The sequence below is a fragment of the Eucalyptus grandis genome, chromosome 8, assembly GCF_016545825.1.
Source record: "Eucalyptus grandis isolate ANBG69807.140 chromosome 8, ASM1654582v1, whole genome shotgun sequence".
NCBI classification, from domain to species: domain Eukaryota; kingdom Viridiplantae; phylum Streptophyta; class Magnoliopsida; order Myrtales; family Myrtaceae; genus Eucalyptus; species Eucalyptus grandis.
Genome location: NC_052619.1, coordinates 62,503,303 through 62,523,898, shown reverse-complemented (window position 1 = coordinate 62,523,898; position 20,596 = coordinate 62,503,303). Strand labels below are relative to the sequence as shown.

General features: G+C 39.6%; 2 protein-coding genes and 1 long non-coding RNA gene across 5 annotated transcripts in view; 1 reads left to right on the top strand and 2 right to left on the bottom strand.

Moving 5' to 3' along the window:
- LOC104415557 (aminopeptidase P2) overlaps positions 1-20,596 on the top strand; it is a 53,047-nt gene continuing 32,451 nt past the window's right edge. The window contains exons 1-12 of one of the 3 annotated variants that reach the window (XM_039299449.1): positions 1-426; positions 1,074-1,199; positions 1,348-1,467; positions 2,019-2,291; positions 2,501-2,673; positions 3,088-3,324; positions 4,192-4,343; positions 4,691-4,881; positions 5,467-5,817; positions 6,388-6,480; positions 6,581-6,661; positions 6,743-6,946. In XM_039299449.1, the coding sequence (XP_039155383.1) occupies positions 88-426; positions 1,074-1,199; positions 1,348-1,467; positions 2,019-2,291; positions 2,501-2,673; positions 3,088-3,324; positions 4,192-4,343; positions 4,691-4,881; positions 5,467-5,817; positions 6,388-6,480; positions 6,581-6,661; positions 6,743-6,814 (2,208 nt within the window). In that variant the 5' untranslated portion in view covers positions 1-87 and the 3' untranslated portion in view covers positions 6,815-6,946. Of the gene's footprint in view, positions 427-873; positions 958-1,073; positions 1,200-1,347; positions 1,468-2,018; positions 2,292-2,500; positions 2,674-3,087; positions 3,325-4,191; positions 4,344-4,690; positions 4,882-5,466; positions 5,818-6,387; positions 6,481-6,580; positions 6,662-6,742; positions 6,947-20,596 lie in introns of those variants that run through there. The other 2 variants (XM_039299450.1, XR_005545586.1) reach the window with 2 other exon arrangements.
- Positions 7,140-16,257, bottom strand: LOC104417699 (long chain acyl-CoA synthetase 7, peroxisomal-like). Its single transcript, XM_018861321.2, has 15 exons — positions 16,149-16,257; positions 15,415-15,496; positions 15,227-15,307; positions 10,391-10,484; positions 9,923-10,011; positions 9,752-9,840; positions 9,514-9,643; positions 9,282-9,400; positions 8,998-9,121; positions 8,833-8,919; positions 8,496-8,599; positions 8,211-8,296; positions 7,555-7,641; positions 7,373-7,459; positions 7,140-7,238 (listed from the first exon to the last, which is right to left on the bottom strand). The coding sequence occupies exons 4-15, from the start codon at positions 10,442-10,444 to the stop codon at positions 7,140-7,142; spliced, it is 1,155 nt and encodes a 384-aa protein (XP_018716866.2). The 5' UTR covers positions 10,445-10,484; positions 15,227-15,307; positions 15,415-15,496; positions 16,149-16,257.
- Positions 17,169-17,704, bottom strand: LOC120286871. Its single transcript, XR_005545587.1, has 3 exons — positions 17,624-17,704; positions 17,369-17,440; positions 17,169-17,278 (listed from the first exon to the last, which is right to left on the bottom strand). It is a non-coding gene; the product is annotated as an uncharacterized LOC120286871 (long non-coding RNA).

Below are 20,596 nucleotides of genomic sequence, written 5' to 3'. Positions count from 1 at the left end.
TACACTATCGCTCCCAACGCTCTCTTCTTATCATCTCTCTCTCTCTGAGCTGCGAGAGAGAAGCGATTTTCTCTCTCTTCAACGGCGATGCACTCCCTCCGGTCGCCGGCGCTGCGGCCCCTCCCTCTCTCGCCGGCCTCGAATCCCTCGCGCCCTCTGCGCTTCCGCCTCTTCGCTCTCTCCCTCCCTCTGTTCCCGAGCTCCTGGCGGTCTCCTTCCGAGCGCCTCGCGAGACCGGCCGCCGGACCTCGGTTCCGCGTCGTCCGGAGCTGCGGCTCCGTCACCGCGAAGCCGTCTTCGGAGATCGGGAGGCGCGGGGGCGGCCGGCCGGAGCCCGACGAGAAGCTCCGGGCTCTCCGCGAGCTCTTCACGCGGCCTGGGATCGGCATCGATGCGTACATCGTTCCTTCTCAGGACGCTCACCAGGTTCGGTTCTCTGATTTGCTTTTTCATCGGTCTTCTGCTAGTTCGATCGCGTAAACCTGTTGTTCCGTTCTGGAATTGCTGAGGTACTCTGTTAGTCGGATAAGCCTGTTGTTCCGCTCTGGAAGTTGCTGATGTGATGAGTTAGGTGAATTACGTCGACTTTATACCGTGTTATGGTTGATTATGATGTTTTGTATTGACTATCTTTCAAATGTACATTGCGTGGAATGGATGAGAAGCGGTTATGTCGGAGAGAGTAGAAGAAAACGAGCTTCCAATTTAAGCTCAGGCGTCTCGCATATTGTCTTGATAGTGATGTGGTTGGATTTGATTCGCCGAGCAGCTAGTCTATTGTTTCGGTTTGAAGAAAAGGAAGGTTATCCTATCTAGCAATCTTCCATTGAAAAATTGACGTAGGTGCTTCTTCTTTCCTGTTCATGTGGAACGTATTCGAAGGAATAAGATTATGTCCCCTTCAAGTTTTGTCAATTCTTAGGACCTGGAGATCGTTCTATTATGATAAAGCGAAGGGTTAGGAAGAGTGCACTTAAGGAATTGCCAATGCGTTCTGTCTTGTTGCTCCAGTATAAATTTCTTGTCATTGCTGCGGTGTTAATTTGTTGTTATTTAATTGTGTTGGATTGCAGAGTGAGTTCATTGCTGAATGTTACACAAGGAGGGCCTACATATCAGGTTTTACAGGCAGTGCTGGCACTGCTGTCGTCACCAAGGATAAAGCAGCTTTGTGGACAGATGGACGTTATTTTCTTCAGGTCTGATGGTGAAAATCTACAATTTCAATTTCCTAAAGAGTCTTAATGGAGTAGCTCTTTAGTTTTTGTAGCTCTTTTCTATACCTGAAACTCTTTGGCTATCTATATTGGTTGCTGTACTGATCGCATCTGTCATTCTTCTTGGTAGGCTGAGAATCAGCTAAACTCCAGTTGGATTCTCATGCGGGCTGGTAATCTGGGAGTTCCAACAACTAGTGAATGGCTCAATGACGTTCTGGCTCCCGGATGCAGAATCGGCATTGATCCTGTAATTTTTTCTATGGCTTTCATAGTTCCAAGGACCATATCTTGTCCAGATACATTTTTCTTCAAATAGATCTGGAAATTTGCCAAATTCATGTGTCCCTCCCTATAAGTAGGTCTGCAGCCATTATGTGGCATAGGGGTTACATCACGTACAAAGCCACTTTTGACATCTCTTCATCTGCAAAGAGTTCTTAATTTGATAAATGGTAGTTGATAGTATCTTTCATTATAGTTCTATGATTCATAGTATTGGCTATAAATTCTACAAGAATATTAGGGTGTCCATAATAGTTTGTAATTCTTGTAATAGTAATGTTCAGTTTTTGGGTTTACGTATTTGATGTAATTCTGTTGTGCTTTGGCGCGAAAATTTTTATCTTATATTGACCTTATTCAGACTCTTGATTGTTTTTCCGCATCTTTCACCATTGTTAGTCTCTTATCTTTTTGTCCTGTATTTGCTGGTTCATACACAAACAAAGACACATTTGCTTTAGACTTTTTAATCTCATTCTCTGATGCCACCTGTCTTTCATGGTGTGAAGTGAACAGTTTCTCTTCTCTTCTGATGCTGCGGAGGAATTAAAGGAGGCTATTGCTAAGAAAAATCATGAGCTGGTTCTCCTCTACAATATAAACTTGGTGGATGAAGTATGGAAAGAAAGGCCAAAGCCTCCAAATAAGCCAGTTAGAATTCATGACCTAAAATTCGCTGGCTTAGATGTGGCATCAAAACTCTCTTTCCTGAGGGCCGAATTTGTTGATGCTGGTGCATCTGCCATCATTATATCAATGCTTGATGAGGTGGCATGGCTATTAAACCTGGTAATGATGTGCAACTGAGCAGTCATATCATCTGATACTTGGAAGTGCTTTTCTCAGAGTAGTTGAATTTTTTCATCTTATGCCTATATTCAGGGTCTTACCGTTGTCTAGTAGGATTTTTTTTTTTTTTTTTTCCAATTTTCATCTTCTTTTTTCTTGTAACCCTGTGTTGTTTGCTGTACCCTGATATATGAAATTCCATATTGCAGAGAGGAAATGACGTTCCAAATTCTCCAGTTGTTTATGCCTATTTACTTGTGAAGACTGAGACAGCTGAGTTATTCGTTGATAGTTCCAAAATCACACCAGAAGTGATGGATCATTTGAAAAATGCAGGCGTAGAGTTGAGACCATACGATAAAATTCTGTCTGAAATAGAAAAGTGAGTCCACGAGGTTCTTCTTCCCTCTTTTTTTTGTCATTTTATAGTGTGAGAAAGCTGCTTCCCTATTTCCATTTGAGTTTGCTGGATATGTCTGACCTGATTTGAAGGAGACAGAGAAAATATATGTGGTTTGCTGGCTTATTATCTGGCCATCAGATGAGTGGCTTTACATCTATTGGCACTCGGCTAATAGGCTTGGTTCATTGTTGAGGTTGGTACATGGATTCAAGTCATCTAACAGCTTCTTTGAATTGTGGAACCGAGGCTGGAAAATTACCCTTGCCATACACAGTGGCTTCATTCACCGGGGTGTTCTTTTACTTGGTGCTTTTAGATTTTTAATGTACTTTGGCATCATTGACAGTATATTTTTGTCTGTTGCACCTTTGTTCACCCATTTTATCTCTGCAGTTTGGCAAAACAAGGGAGAAATCTTTGGTTAGACACATCATCAGTAAATGCTGCTATTGTCAACACCTACAAGTCTGCCTGTGATAAGTATCTGAATAAAAAGAATAAGGCAAGGGTGCACGATTATAATGGTCGATCAGCCATGCCATCTGGAGTTTATAGAGCTTCCCCTATCTCTTTGGCCAAGGCAGTGAAAAATGATGCCGAGTTACAGGGAATGCGGAATTCTCATTTAAGGTACTCCCAAGTCCCAACATTAGTTTCATGATCTGTCTCCTTACACAATTTTGCTTAACATTTGAGTTTTCATGGGAATCAGCATTTGATCAACATGTACTGGCATCTTCTAAAATGTATTCTTGCATCTCGCTGAATAGCCTTTTGTCTCCCTTCTTTCTATTTTGGGAAATAAGCTTATCCGTAGACAAATATGTGTAGAAGCATGGCAGTTTGAGTTAGTCAATTCAGGATAATTTAGGCTAATTCTATCACTTTTGTCACCCCCGCCTCACTGCAGTTCATTCAGTATTATATCACAATCTTAATTCCCAGAAGCTGGTTGATTCAAAGACACGTGTTTGAAATTTTATCATGGGTTCGTGGGATGCACTTGTTGGAGCATTTTTTATAGGCAGGCATGCAAATTTTTTGGGCAGAGGGGTATCTACTTGTCTATTGACCTCAGAGTGCATTTTCAAATTAAGAATCCTGATCATATGTTATTGAATGACCTGAGCATTGTGGTCTATGAAGTATGCTTAGTAAATCTTTTTACTGGTACTCTGTCCTCCTGATGAAAACTATATAGACTTCAGTGCATGAATATGTAGATTTAACTGCAGGAGAACTTATTGATCGAAATCAGTATCTCTCTTGAAGTTGTGTTTTGGAAGGAAAAATGCAATAATAGGTTGAATCTGTCAACATGTGCAGAGAGTGATTTCACTGCAATAGATAAAACACTTAGATCTGTAAATGTGAAGCTTGTTGACATATTAAGCCCTGCTGTTTCAGGAAGCTTGTTTGTTTGAGAAAATGTCTCTATCTATATCAAAATGCCTATTGAGGATCCCGTGATCTTAGTGAAATATGTTTAATCTGCAGGGATGCAGCTGCTCTAGCTCATTTCTGGGTCTGGTTGGAAGAAGAAATTAATAGGGGTGCTAAACTTACAGAAGTAGAAGTTGCAGATAAGCTCCTCGAGTTTCGGTCTAAGCAGGACGGTTTCATTGATACAAGCTTTGACACAATAAGTGGTACATTTTATGTTTCAAAATCTTATATAACCCCATTTGCGGTGATTCTCATTATGGAATAAATGAAGAGTCTCTCTCTCTCTCCTGATGTTGTCCCTGAAAAATGAAGATTCTTATTAATTCCTATAAAATTCCTTTTGGTGGATTCTCTTTCTCACTTTTTCTTTTGCAAGTAGAATTGGGTAGGATTTGGTGTTGGATGGTGTGAGTGGAGGTAGACTTTTAGTGATGAGTTTTTCATAAAAGGGTTAGAAATATTTGTGCATCACTTGGGAGGAGTCACTTTTCTGGAGATTTCATCTCTCACGTGTCCAATATTCTGGCTCATTATCCATCTGGATTTGCAGCTTCTGGGGCCAATGGTGCAGTCATACATTACAAACCAGAACCAGGCAGTTGCAGTGTTTTGGATGTCGAGAAGCTGTTCCTGCTAGATAGTGGTGCTCAATATGTTGATGGCACAACTGATATAACCAGAACAGTGCATTTTGGGGAACCCACACCACGGCAAAAAGAATGCTTCACCCGAGTTTTGCAGGTGCTCAGTTCTTTTAATTGTAAATGCTTCACCGGGGCACACTTCATTAATACATTTACTTCCTAGAACATTGAATATGAGCTTTCTCCCAAATATCTGGTGGCATTCTTGTAATTATACATTGGATTTCAGTAAAATGTGCCCCTAGGACACGTGATCAGAAGTATCAATTATGCTTCGTTACTTTTCGTTTTATTCATGACATGCCAGCAAGAAAATATATTTTCAATTTTCAATCTTCAATCTTCAACATTCATTAATGGGCATTGGAAATTGTTTTTTCTATCTTTAGATTGTTGTCGAGCGCTCTTGGGGTGCTTGTTAACAAGACCCTATAAATTTCTACATGAGTTTTACAAACACGAATTTCCAGTTATAAGGATATTGTGCAACTATGCATGATCTCTTTCCCTCCTTTTGGTGGAGCGAAAACTATGAATGTTCTTATTTTGCATATATAGTGCATTGTTTCTTGTTGCACCTTTTTTTTTTCACAATGTCCATCCTAATCTAGTGTTTTAGGCTGACCTAAAGTTTCTAGTAATTGTTTGTCTCCCATTCTTTTGATGAAACGTTTCATTTCAGGGCCACATAGCTCTTGATCAAGCTGTTTTTCCTGAAAATACCCCTGGCTTTGTCCTGGATGCATTTGCTCGCTCGTCTCTATGGAAGATCGGCCTCGACTATCGGCATGGTACATTTCATTCCTTAGCTGCTTGGTTATTCAAAATACCTATGAGAATACATTCAAGTGCGGCCTCTTTTTCTTTCCTTGTAATAGGGACTGGACATGGCGTGGGAGCTGCATTAAATGTTCATGAAGGACCTCAAAGTATTAGTTTCCGTTACGGGAATCTGACCTCCTTACAGAAAGGGATGGTCGTGAGCAACGAACCTGGTTACCATGAAGACCATGCCTTTGGCATTCGTATCGAGGTACGACATCAGTTATCATATGAATAGTTCATTTCCTCAATAAGATTTATGAGAGATATTGGCACCCAAATCCAATTTGGGGAATGGTAAAAAGAGATTTCGTGCCTATTCTGTAAGTTTAAGGTGTGATAGACCACAATTAGCTACGCGGATCTATATAGCGGGTCCCCTGGGATAGGAAGAAGGGGTGGTGGTTTCGCCATATAATCAGATGGGCGTATAAATTTCCTGGACAGTCCACTTCCTGCATAAGCATATTTAATTTTATGGCACTTATTTTATACATTTTAGTAGCTCTTTGGATAAAATAGTTTCAGAGGTGCATTACTGCCGAATGGATGGATAATTCTCGAATTGAGTCTCACCTTGCCACAATTCTGGCCGGCGGCTTCTTGAGATGATATTCGTGGTTTTCGGTTCATGCAGTTGCTTCGTACCCTTGCTGTATTACTTGCCTCACATAGAGATTCTGATTTAATTGGAGTTTGTTATCCTTTGTCTATTGACGTCACAAATCCCTGAAATTTTCTGTGGCGACTCTTGAGATTGTGACCGTCTTTTACTCTGCAGAACCTTCTTTCTGTGGTGGAGATGAACACACCATATCACTTTGAAGGGGTCGGATATCTGGGATTTGAGAAACTCACGTTTGTTCCAATTCAGGTGCGTGGTGCTTTATTTATATACTTTTTTCTCAACAGGATGTGTTGCTTGGTGCTTTTGGCTGTCGGTGCTCGTCCTTATTTCGCGAGTCTCCGTGCAGACTAAAATGGTGGACTCGGCCTTGCTCTCGTCCGCCGAGATCGACTGGCTCAACGACTACCATGCACAAGTCTGGGAAAAGGTCAGGCTCTACCTTCGAGAACAGATTGACTGAAGACCCCACCGATCTATTCTTAACCTTTCTGCTGTCCTCGTTCCACAGGTTTCGCCGCTGCTAGACGGTTCTGCTCGTCAATGGCTTTGGGACAATACACGACCGCTCCCAATTGAGTGATTACCATTAACTTTCTTTCTGTTATAATTTTTTCTCTCTTATTTCAATTTTTTAGAATTTTGGGACTCCGTCCCTCCTCTGTTCTGTGGAAATGCTGTTTTACAAAATGTAATTGTAGGATGATTTGCTGAATCGGCTTAAAAGCCAACAGCGAGTTGCAAAAACATAAATGCTGTGGAGGTATAATACTAAACAAACCCAACCGTAGAACCAATTACAGAGACCTGTCGTTCAGTAGCGTGTACAACGATCAGCTTCTGCCTCGTAGCCCGAGTAATTTCTCAGATTACTTAAGATTTTCACATGTTATTCAGAGACTTACGCATCAGGAGACCTTCTGAGGAGATGGCTCAGATCTAGAAAGCTCGGCGTACATGTCCAATATCACCTTAGCAAAGTGGGCTTTGGCTTGAGACCTCTTGATCTACAAATAAAAGGGACTATACGTTAATTTTCTTGAGTGCTTGGCTATGTTTTCCTAAATGCTATGCCTCTCGACTCTCAAGGTTCATGCGGAGTGGTTATTTGGTGAAGAAGCACAGGCAAACATTGAATCACCTTAAATGTTGGGGTGAGAAGTCCGTTCTCCTCCGTGAATGGTTCGAGCACCAGCGCCACGGCCTTCACATATTCGAAGCCTTGCAACTGAAAAAGGGAAACAACATTATAGAGGAAGTTGAAATGGAAATATGGGAACTAAGTAGAGGCCGTTAATGATCTCTTTAGAGGACATGGTATACCTCCGCTTCTCTGCCAATGTCGTCCATTTCAGCAAGAACAGCTTCCCGTGCCCGCTGGTCATTGCATAGCTGTCGTAAAGCCTCGTACTGCATGGCAAGAACCAAGACTTATCGACCCACCAATAAATGGACAACCCCTGAATTGTGAGTGTATGGTATGACCTACATAAGGTAACTAGGATTTTTACTTGGCGAATGCCCTGAGACCAACGACAGTGCAAGGCTCATGAAACAATCGAATAATCACAACAATCTCTGCAGCACCTCCAGCTTTTCTGGAACTTGAAACAAATGCATGCAAACTAATCGCAACATAGAATGCTAATCATGATCACGGTCATTCCCATTTCAGTGTGCAGAGTTTCCCTTCAGTAACCATAAATCAGTAGGACTCGCATTTGGAAAAAAAAGAAAAGAAAAGAAAAGTGTAGATGACCGCAGACTAAGTTCAATCAGATGAAGATGATGCATGTTACGAATTCTTGCTGAAGTGAAGTGAAGAAGATTGCTTGATATATAAATCAGCCTACTCATAGAGATGCATAGTTTCCCCAAATTACGGTGTTCTGATGGTGAAGAAATAGTATGACAACCAATGACTGAACTTCGATGCTCAAGCTAGAACTTTGGTGGAGAGAAATAAGTTTAAAGAAAACCTCGATGCCTTGCGATGCAGCCCATTCTTTCAGCACCTCCAGGTCCACAGCAACAACCGCCACTAAGCAAGAGTTCAAGCTATCGCCTGAGACAAACAAGCAGTAAGCAGACATGTAGGAACTTTCACATAAAGGTCAGTGCACCAGCCTTCAAAACGACGCATTGGAAGGGATCAAACCCCTGTCCTTGGGGGTCGATGAGGAGAGCAAATCTGTTGCAGCCACTAGGCTGTCAACAGGAAAAATGAAGAAAGTATCATATGCAGGTAAAAACTCCTTCCATACCATACACAAAACACTGTGAGATGAACTTGCACTTGGAATACACGTTCTCAATCTTTTCTGGTGCTATATATTCACCTTGTGCCAACTTGAAAATATTCTTCTTCCTGCCATAGCATGGTTTAGGATTTTAAACAGAGAAGTCAAAATTATCAGATAAATCTCATGAGAAGACATGAATGAAGAAATGAACTTCCATGCTTAAGTCACACTCAGAAGTTTCGCAACCAGCACTTGCAGTCATGATAAAGGTAAATTTCAACCTGTGACCCCTTCCTCGGGTCACAAGTGGCCTAGCCGTTATGGTTAGGAGAGGGAAAAAAAGTAATTTTCGACTCACCTATCAATAATCTTAAGGCGGCCTCCTGGTAACCACAACCCAATGTCTCCCGTATGCAACCAAGAGTCATCATCAATTACCTCTCTCCTGCTCATTTGAGATGATGTTTAGATTTGCAGTTAAAACCAAATAGATTTAAAAATATTAGTTGAAGAGGTTAAACACGTTTGAACTTCATCATTGTAGTATCCTTGGAAGACAATGGGCCCCCTGACACAGATTTCTCCACGAGGATAAGGTTGATCTTCTGATGTATAGTTCATTTCAGGAACGTCCACGAGCTTTATTTCTGGACAAGTGTTGGATAAAGACAGACACGAGAAAGTCTCAACATCTTAATTACTGGCCATTATTCAATAACAACTCTCTCTCTTAATTTGATCATATTGATAAAATCAAAGGAGAGACACTTCGAGTATATAAAAGTACACATAATATGTTGAACTCACCGCAGGCAGGATTCGGAGATCCAACATGACCAGATAAGGTGTCGCCCTCATCCATGCAGCTTATTACACAAGATGTCTCAGTCATACCATACCCTTCAAGTACTTGACAGCCAAAGCACCTGTGGCATGGTATAATTAGAAGCTAAGAAAAGCAGCAAATAGACTCCTGTTCATGAGAGATAAATGAATGGATCAGTTGCTCAAATAAGTGTCGCATTACAAGCACACTTACACCCTTAAAAAGTCCGCAACATCAGAAGATAATGGCGAAGCACCAGATACCATGAAACGGACTCGCCCTCCAAGCTTTTCCTTTATTCTATTGAACACTAGTGTGTCCCACATAGGTGATGGATTCCGGCCTAACACATAACCATTCAGGTCAACGGAGGTAAAATACTAAAAGTTAACAGCCAATCAAAAACTGCACGGCTCATATTATCCCGCAAGAAACTTCCAAGCATCAATACCTGTCAATATAGCATGCTTCTTCGAATTGAAGGCAACTCTAAATAGTCTCTCCTTTAGCATCCCTGAAGACTTCACAGCATTTGTTATTCTGCCATAGTTGAAATAAACTAGAAATCAGCACTTCTCCGTATCAAGAAAAGGATTTGACAAAAAGTTGGCGGTCTCTTCACCCTGCATATATCCGGTTGTACAGTCGAGGAACGCTGCAAAAAATAGTCGGTCTCAAAGCAGCCAAATCATCCATCAGTTTCATGTTGTCCTGAAAAGTAGGACATTATTGCTTAGTAATAGATGTAGAATTAAAGCCTCAGGGTTAGTACATGAAATCAAGTGATATAAAATGTTGTAATTGATTTTCTTACATTAATGCAGGCACATTACCCTTGAACCCAAATATAGAAGAATGACATCTAGGCATGTATCTCGGACAAGAGTCGTGGCTTTTAAGTGATAGGGACGAATACTATAATAAATGGAAAAGGATGCTGATACATTTGAGTTTAGGTTAAGTATTTTAAAGGATTAACTTATGGAGAATGTCAATCATTCTCCTCATTTTCATAGGGATCTGTACTGACAAGCCAAAGAATCAAATGGGGACATAGTTGGACAAATAGTTTTCCAGATAAGCAACATACCCCTTGGTAAAAACCGACAGCAACCCCATAATATGCTCCAATGATCTGATTCATTCTTTCATATATATGTGCCAGAGGGAGGTAGGATAGATAGCTGTCAAGAAAAAAATATATCAAGAAAATGACAGTACGATAAGCTGCCAATTGTTAATATAATAGTTATTTTCATTTTCACATGTTGCTGATTTGGTTTTTCAGTTACTAGAGTTAGTGGAGTCATGTGTGTTGGTTATCCTAGTTTTTAGTTTTTAGGTGTTAGTGGGGCAAGTGTTTTATGGAGAACATGGGTAGTTATGGTGTGTTTTACGTTATGTATTTTGTCTTTTGTAAAAGACTTGGTTGCTTTGTACGTAAGATGAAGTTTTCAGCCTCATCTCTCCTCCCTTTAGCAATTTAACAGTGGTATCAGAGCCTGAGAGAAACGTGTGAGAATTTAAAAAAAAAAAAAAAAAAGCTTTCGTGAGAGAATTGCAGTAGCAATATTTCCAATAGCCACCGACAATTTTGTTCAACCAGCAATTCCACGCTTTGATGGTCATTATGACCATTGGAGTATGCTGATGGAGAATTTTACGATCAAAGGAGTATTGGTCGGTTGTCAAATCTGGAATTCAAGAGCCACCAGCAGGCATGGCTTTGACAGATCCCCAGAAAGCAGAATTGGAAGCTCGAAAGTTGAAGGACCTGAAGGCAAAAAATTATTTTTTTCAGGCTATCGATCGTTCCATCTTGGAGACTATTCTTTGCAAAGAAACTTCCAAGGATATTTGGGATTCTATGAAGAAGAAATATCAAGGCTCTGTTAGGGTGAAGCGTGCACAGCTTCAAGCCTTGAGAAAAGATTTTGAGACATTAGCGATGAAAGATGGAGAATCTGTCACTAGTTATTGTGCCAGAACAATGGAGATCAGCAACAAGATGCAATTCCATGGTGAGAAGATGGACGATGTCACCATTGTGGAGAAGATTTTGCGTTCCTCGACACCAAAGTTTAATTATGTTGTCTGCTCAATTGAAGAGTTGAAAGACATAGATGCGCTCTCTCTTGATGAATTGCAAAGCTCCTTATTGGTCCATGAACAAAAGATGAACAAAAGTTCAACAGTAGAGGAGCAAGCGTTGAAGGCTTCTACCAATACTCATTCCAATAATTTCAGAGGAATGGGTAGAGGTAGAGGTAGAGGAAGGGGAGATCGAGGAAATAGAGATGTTGGCAGGAATTTTAAAGCCAATAATGACCAATTTCAAGGCAAAGGCAAAGGACGGGATCCTAACAAATTCAAGGTAGAGTGTTTTAGATGTCATAAATTTGATCATTATGCATCTGAATGTTATACTAGGCTGCCTAATAATAAAGAAAATGCAGAGAGTTCAAATTTTGTTGAAGAAAAAGAAGCAGAAATGTTGTTGATGGCTGTTCAAGAAGAAAAGAAGCGCGAGTCAGATATTTGGTATGTGGATACAGGCTACAGTAACCACATGAGTGGAAGCAAGTCTTCTTTTTCTCATCTAAATGAAGATTTTCATTCCACTGTGAGTTTTAGGGATCATTCTACTGTGAAAGTGATGGGAAAATGTGATATTAAGATAAGAACCAAGAATGGTTTTGTGGAAACAATCTCTAATGTGTTGTATGTTCCTGACTTGAAAAGTAACCTATTGAGTGCTGGCCAATTACAAGAAAAGGGTTATGTAATCACCATTCGAGGGGTGTCTCGTGAAATTTATGATTCCGTTAGAGGTGCTATTGCAGTTGTTCCTATGAATTCAAATAGATTGTTTCCATCAAATATTGAAAATATTCAGTCTTGTTTGATGGCTGAAAAGAAAGATCCGTCATGGTTTTGGCACTTTCGCTATGGTCACTTGAGTTTTGGTGGATTGAAAACCCTCCAACAGAAAAACATGGTGACGGGTCTTCCTCAAATTACTGTTCCTTCCCAAGTCTGTGAAGAATGTGTTGTTAGCAAACAACATCGTTCTCAATTTTCAAAAGAAAAGTCATGGAGAGCAAATGATGTTTTGCAGCTGGTGCATTCAGACATTTGCGGTCCCATAAATCCATCTTCTAATGGAGGTAAAAGATACTTAATTACCTTCATTGATGATTTTTCCAGAAAAACTTGGGTTTATTTTTTACAGGAAAAATCAGAAGCTTTCTCCACATTTAAAAGCTTCAAAGCTTGTGTTGAAAATAAAGCAGGAAAGACCATTAAGACTTTTCGAACAGATCGTGGTGGTGAATATTGCTCAAAAGAATTTGAAGTTTTTTGTGCAGAGTATGGCATTCGAAAAGAGCTTACTGCTGCATATACACCACAGCAGAATGGTGTATCTGAGAGGAAAAATAGAACAATTCTCAACATAGTGAGAAGTTTATTGGCAAGAGGAAGAGTTCCAAAGACTTTCTGGCCAGAAGTAGTAAATTGGAGTATTCATGTTTTGAACAAAAGTCCAACTTTTGCTGTTCAAAATATGACACCCGAAGAGGCTTGAAGTGGGAGAAGACCGGCTGTAGATCACTTCAGAATTTTTGGATGCATCGCATATGCCCATGTCCCGGATGTGAAAATGAAGAAACTTGATGACAAGGTTGAAAAATGTGTTTTTCTTGGTGTAAGTGAAGCATCCAAAGCATATAAATTATTCAATCCACTAACAAAGAAAATTGTGACTAGCGGGGATGTTGTTTCGATGAAGAAAACACTTGGGATTGGAATAGGCAGCAGCCTACCCAAGTTCTTTATGACAATGATGCTGAACATGAGCAAATTTTAGCACCTTATATGCCCCAAAATTCATCAAATACCACTTCTACAGCTGCTGGAATTTCACCAACAGGTGCTGAAATAAATGAAGAAGAAGCCCAATCTCTTCGTCGGGTTAGAAGAAAGCCTGCTTGGATGGAAGATTATGAGGTAACTGGAATTAGAGATTCAATTACTCACTTTGCCTTATTTTCAAACTATGACCCTACAACTTTTGAGAGTGCTGTCAAAGAAGAAAAATGGCGAAAAGCGATTGATGATGAAATCAATGCCATCGAAAGAAATGATACTTGGAAGCTATTCGATCTTCTGGATGGACAAAAAAACCATTGGTGTAAAGTGGGTCTTTAAAACAAAACTGAAAGAAAATGGTGAAGTTGACAAATACAAAGCACGTTTGGTAGCCAAGGGATACAAGCAGCAATATGGAATCGACTATACAGAGGTTTTTTCTCTAGTTGCGAGATTGGCGGCACAGAACTCTTGGCCTATTTTCCAGCTAGATGTCAAATCGGCATTCTTGCATGGATACTTGGAGGAACAGGTATTTGTTGAGCAACCCCCTGGTTATGTCAAGATTGGAAATGAGCATAAAGTTTATAAATTGAATAAAGCTCTTTATGGGCTAAAACAAGCCCCTCAGGCTTGGTATAGTCGTATTGAAACTTATTTTCTTAAAGTTGGTTTTTCAAAATGTCCTTATGAGCATACGCTTTTTTGTCAAGATTGGAGATAAAGGGAAAATGCTTATTGTCTGTTTGTATGTTGATGATCTTATATTTTGGAAGTTGTGATGGCATGTTTGAAGAATTCAAGAAATCTACGATGGATGAGTTTGAAATGTCTGATCTTGGTATGATGCATTACTTTCTTGGCATAAAAGTGGTACAATCGGATGATGTGATCTTTATTTCTCAAAAGAAATATGTGGGAGAAATTTTGGACAGGTTTCAGATGAAGGATTGTAATCCTGTAAACACTCCCGTTGAGTTTGGCTTAAAGTTATATAAAGATCGTGAAGGAAGGAAGGTTGACAACACATTTTATAAACAAATTGTGGGCAGTTTGATGTATTTAACTGCAACAAGACCAGACATAATGTATTCTGTGAGTTTAATCAGTAGATACATGGAGAATCCTACACAAATGCATTTGTTAGCTGCCAAGAGAATCTTTCGTTACTTGCAAGGAACTAGAGACTTTGGGCTATTTTACAAGAAGGGTGAAAAGTCCGATTTGTTGGAATTTACTAATAGCGACTATGCAGGAGATCAAGATGATAGGAGGAGCACTTCAGGTTATGCTTTTATGTTTGGAACAGGTGCTATTTCGTGGTCATCCAAGAAGCAACCAATTGTCACATTGTCAAGTACAAAAGCTGAATTTGTTGCTGCAATAGCTAGTGCTTGTCAAGCTATTTGGCTAAGGAGAATTCTTGAGGAGCTACAATTCAAGCAACCAGGACCTACTAAAATTTTTTGTGACAATAACTCGGCAATAAAACTCTCCAAGAATCTGGTGTTACATGGAAGAAACAAGCACATTGATGTGAAGTTTTATTTCTTGAGAGATCTTAGCAATGATGGAACAATTGATCTAATCTATTGCAGGAGTGAAGATCAAGTTGCTGATATATTCACCAAGGCCCTCAAGATGGAGTCATTTGTGAAGCTCAGAAGGTTACTAGGTGTTTGCACGGTGAAAAAAGTCAAGGCTTTAAACTAAATGTTAGCAAACATCAGTTTAAGGGAGGGATTGTTAATATAATAGTTATTTTCTTTTTCACATGTTGCTGATTTGGTTTTTAATTACTAGAGTTAGTGGAGTCATGTGTGTTGGTTATCCTAGTTTTTAGGTGTTAGTGGGGCAAGTGCTTCATGGGTAGTTATGGTGTGTTTTACGTTATGTATTTTGTCTTTTGTAAAAGACTTGGTTGCTTTGCACGTAAGATGAAGTTTTCAGCCTCATCTCTCCTCCCTTTAGCAATTTAACACCAATTATGTGATTAAAAAACCTTGAAAGGCTGGTCGTACTTATTTAAAGAAACAACAAATGATAAAGGACTCACATATCTGATGAGAAAAATTTGGTCGTTTCACTATACCCAGCAGCATTTGCAATCTAAGTTTCCATGAGTCAAGACAACCCCCTTTAATGTGAAACAAGGAGCCAATAAAATTCCACATGTTCAGTAATGTCATAAAACCCACATGTGCACCATAAAAGAAACCGTACTGAAAAAATCCAGACTACTACCTTTGGTGTTCCGGTTGTTCCACTTGTGTAGCATATGGTTGCAATATTTTCTGGCTTTGGGGGGCAACAAGGCTGGATATTGCTACGGCCCTAAAGGAAAACATCTTTAACTTGACAATCACTAAAAACCCAAACACTAGAGAGAATTTGTGATCAGATAATTTGGATAAATTAATTACAGACATCCACATCATTATGTCCCTCACAAACTTATGGAATAAAATAACGCAGAAGGCACTTGATGCCAATAAGTTCAGAGTCTCAATAGTATCAGGAGAGAAGTACTCAGCTGATGCAATCTATACCTAAGAAGCACCTATAGCCCAAAACATTTTTGTCCAAAATTAAAGAGTCTACAGCATGCAATTCTTCTCGAGTGATAATTTTTAACAATTTAAAGCCAAAAAATTAGCCTCCACAGCTCTTTATGCGCAAAAAAGACCCAGTCACTTCATTTCATTTTGAAGTCAAGTGTCATTAATAGAAAATTTAACGTTATGACAGAATGAGAAGGGGAAAAATCTATGTAGTATAAGAGATTGGTGCCAGGATTTTTTATCTAATAATCCAAGATGACTAAACAGTCAGCAGGACAAGCTCCTAAAATTGAAATTGTTTTTTAAAAAACAGGATTGTTATAAAACTCCATCTTTATTCCGAAAATTTCTCAAACAATGAGGAATTGAGTGTTTCAGCAAAGGCACGCTAAAGTCACAAATGAAGATGCATCCTACCTGACTCAGAAGTTTCAAGTATGAAATCAGCTTAACTCTTGATGTTGGCGGAAGGGTGGGCAAGTGTATATCTATTCCTCCAACTACCTATTTTTCCAGAGCAGCAAGTCTAGTGTGAGCAAAAGGGAAACATCAACAATTAGTTGCCCATCTTACAACTTCAATCTTCATACGCACCACAATAAGACGAACAGATGGAATCTCAGACAAGAAGCTCAATAACTGCGAAAACAGCAGACAAAGTTTGAGATATAATCGGTGGGTCAGAATAATGAAAATCTGAATGGATGAAATACGAAATAAGACACACATGTTTTGTCATATAGCTTATCAGAAAGACAGACCCAAACTTTTTTGGACCTGAAAGACAGACTAACGACCACTGTAATTTTTATGGAAAACGCGGTGCTAACACTTGTTCTAGTGCAGCTCCATCAGCAAGAGTCATCATGCTACATGGCCATTTACAGGTCAGAAACAATGAGACTGAAACTTTCTAACAGATGAATTCCTTGGCAATAATCATAAATAATACAAGAAGAAATTACTGTACTTTTCTATAAGCGAATATAAAACATTGAAAATAGAGAATTGTGAATGTAAAGCTATGCATGGTCTACTTTTTGTCAGAAGATCATGTAATTCCTCCATTACAAGAATCAATATAAAGAGATTCCTTAACTCACTCTGTTCAGTGTTTGAGGAGCACAAAAGATAGACTGCAAAGCTGCATGATTCACAACATACTTGACAGCATCGGGACCTTCAAAACACAAAAATTTAAACTAAGAAGAGGCTTGATGGAGAGAATACAAAACGGTAATTGCATTTACACACCAAGGATGTCATATAGAGGGACCGAGATATAAGAATATGCTGAACAAGCATGATCCACAATCAGCCACTCTGGCCTGTTAATAAAGTAGAGTCCAACACAATGTCCTGCAACAAAGAGACCAATAATTCCATCCTTATTGTGAATACTATATGTTTAACAACTTCAAATTGACTTAAGGAGCGACTACTCAGAAAATGTTCTGCTTCTCACTTGCGGTAACCCATGATAGCGAAGTCCAGAACCTATAGCTTCTCGAGCACTCTCAGCTTCGCCATATGTCATTCATTTGTACCTTAGATTTCAAAAGAATGCAGGAAATTATATCAGGTAAACAGTTTGAATATGAAAGCTGCAAAAGTTGCACGCTCTACAATCAACTTACTCTCCTACTGTCCCATCAGCACAAACTCGAGTACCTAAGTACTTGCAATCCCGAAAAGTTTCAATGGCATGTCTGCACCCAAAAGAGAACATAAGCACGCACAGATGCAGATCCAGCTGCATATGGATGCAATGAATTTCACAATAAAGGAAACCAAAGGAGATATATTCTAATCACTAAAAGCTGTCTCTGAGAATGCTCTGAATCAATTAATCAGTTAAAAGAAACTATGATCAAGTAAGGAGAGAGCCTGACCCGAAATTGTCATGCAACGTTCCAATATCGGGGTGATCAGTAAATCTGCTGACAAGCTTGAAGAAGGAGCGTGCAGATTAGGGGTGATCGGTTCCTGATTCGGTCCGGTTCCAAGGTGGAACCGGGAACCGGACCGGGAGAATCGGTTCCCAATTTTGGGAACCGTGGACCGGACCGTTGGTCTTAGGACTGAGAACCGGACCGGACCATTGGTTCGGTCGGTCGGTCAGTCCAAAAGAATTGGCACTTTATTTTTCACTAAAGAATGACCATTCACTAAAGAATAATCATGCTCCGGACCGATCAATCAAATTTGATTTCCGAGCAATCTAATAAAACTACTCACACATGTTTTTTTTTTGGGTAAAGGTAAGAAGTTACTCACACATGTTTCCACGTGCAAAATATTCAAACTTCACTTGTGTGAATATCAATCATAGTTATGTGTTTCATGCTTAATTTTAAGCATAAAACCCATGAACAACGTGATTAAAGGTTGTGCTTGGCTTAGGTTTTATAGACAATCTCTTTTCTATACTTTGAATGTTTAGTCAATATGAGACTTTTTAAGACTTGAAGTGCCTTGTCGTTTGCAAGTGAGGGGAGCAAGAGAGAGAGTGTGAGCATGAGGAGAGTTTTTTCTATAAATAAAGAGTAACAACAAGAGTTTTGGTGGTCTCTTGGTTGTTACCTAAATTGCAATTCCGATTGCAATAAGTTTCATATATAATATTAATATATTATATGTGTTTATATATTATATGAATATAAATTATATATAAAAAAATTCGGTCCGGTCCGGTCGGTCCGGTCGGATCGGTTCCCTCCTTGGAACCGGGAACCGGACCAACTGGCCGCCGGTTCCAAGATTAGGAACCGGGAACCGGACCGCCGACCATGGGAACCGCCCAAAACCGGCCGGTCCGGTCCGGTTCAGTCCGGTTCCGATTCGGGTGGTTTCCGTTGCACACCCCTAGTGCAGATCTGCCAAGAGAAGAGAGCTTATAGACACATAGCTCCAAGTCCAAGGTACTGCCACAATAGATAACTTCACTGTGATGAAAATAAGTACCTATAAACATTCCATTTTCCCGTACGCAGGTCCTCGGGAAGAACTACACTGTAACCCCTTTCTACGCAGAAAACAGAGCGAATAACTAAATGCAGGCTGAGCATGTACACACAATCATAATCAGACAGGTCTAATACCATTTAAATTTAGTCTATTCTTTTTAAGTGCATGGAAATATAATTGAGAAGAGAAATGGGATCTGAAAAAATTCGAACTCAAAATTTCCAACTCTAATACCATTTAAATTTAATCTCTATCAATTATTCTAAAAACTTAAACTATTAGATAATAGCATAATTTATTATTTTAATATTCTAATATCTCATCTACATAGTTATCTCATTTATTTCCTTTCCTAAGTATTCGTTTCCACTTTGGGTGCACTTCTCGTACTACTAATACAAATTTAATAAGCTGCATCTATTGTCGTCGTCGTTTCCACAAGGATAGAGCCATCTAATCGGGGCAGTTTCCTACTTTTAGTGTTTGCGTTGAAAGCCTGTCAACCAATTCGAATTTGTAGAAAACACGTAAACATCATCATTTAAAGTCCCCTCAAACCCATTCGTAATTCTTCTACAGATTAAGATAGGATGTATACATTGCAGATAATTACTAAAAATTCCTACACTTTTTGTACACTTCTTAATTTGATTGATTTACTCCTCAACTTTTTGATGATCTGTTAAAATAATTCTTTTGATCAATTTTGGCAGAAAATCGTTGCCATATACAGCCCGCAATGGAAATAAACTAATTTAACCCCACATGTATTGATATTTCAAGAAGGAAAAATAATATAAATGGTCCATGAATTTTAGCAAAAAAAATGTGCAATAAAGTTTTTGAACTTTTAATTTATTTAACGTAATTCATGAAATTTAACTTAATGTGCAATGTGGTCTCTTAGTACATGTTCAATTTAGTCTACTCAATATTATCTTTAAAACCATTGGGGTTTGCCACCCTTCCAACTTGGAAGGGGGAGATGGGAGGTTCGAATCCCCACCTTCTCAAGAGGGTTGAGGTGGGGACGATTTAGTTTTAGGAGTGAATTTCAACTCGCACACCCTGCAATGAGGCAAGGCAAAATTCTGAGAGTGAGAGTTAGAGTAGCAATAGAATAGGACTGACCAAAAAAAAAAAAAAAATTGTTATCTTTAAAATTGAATTAATTGAATGATAACATTGTATATTTTCATATAAATAGAGGGATTAGATTGAATACTTATCAAAAGTTCAGGACCGCATTAAGGAATCATATTGCATATTTGGCCAAAGTTTGGGGATCTCTAGGAAGCCGCAGTGCAGTTCCCAGTTCCATATTTGTCGGAACCTATAATTTCCTATTCGGTCCCCAATTCCCGAGGGAACCGAACTGGAAACCTAGAAAACCCTAAAATAGAAATTGAGAGTTCAGTGGTGAGGCTTGGCCACATCTTTTCAGTTCTTGAGTGAACAAAAGACGGCCACATCGTTCTTGGGAAAAAATTCCTTCCTCAGTTCCTCTCCGACCACAACGGCCACATCTTCTTCTAGTCCTCCTCCTGCTTTCCTCAGTTCCTCTCTGAGATCGCTAGTCGCACGACCCCACGTCCACCGGCTCCATTGCTGGCGACCGTCCCTCTCCGGCAAAGCTCTCTCCTTTTCTCGTTCTAGCACCTTCAACTCCTGCCTCGTACTCTGTTCAGAGCTCCCTCTCGGTTCTATTCAATCTAAGGTAGAGCTCTCTATTTAGTCGTGATTTGATTTTCTTGCCGAGTACTCTGAGCCAGCCGTAGTTGAAAGTCGAGGTAGCACCTCGATCTATGGCATTAAACTCCCGGAGATGGCACTTCGAAATGCATTAATACTCGCAGCTTGATTCTTTTTGCCGAACTTTCTTGTATGCTATTGAACCA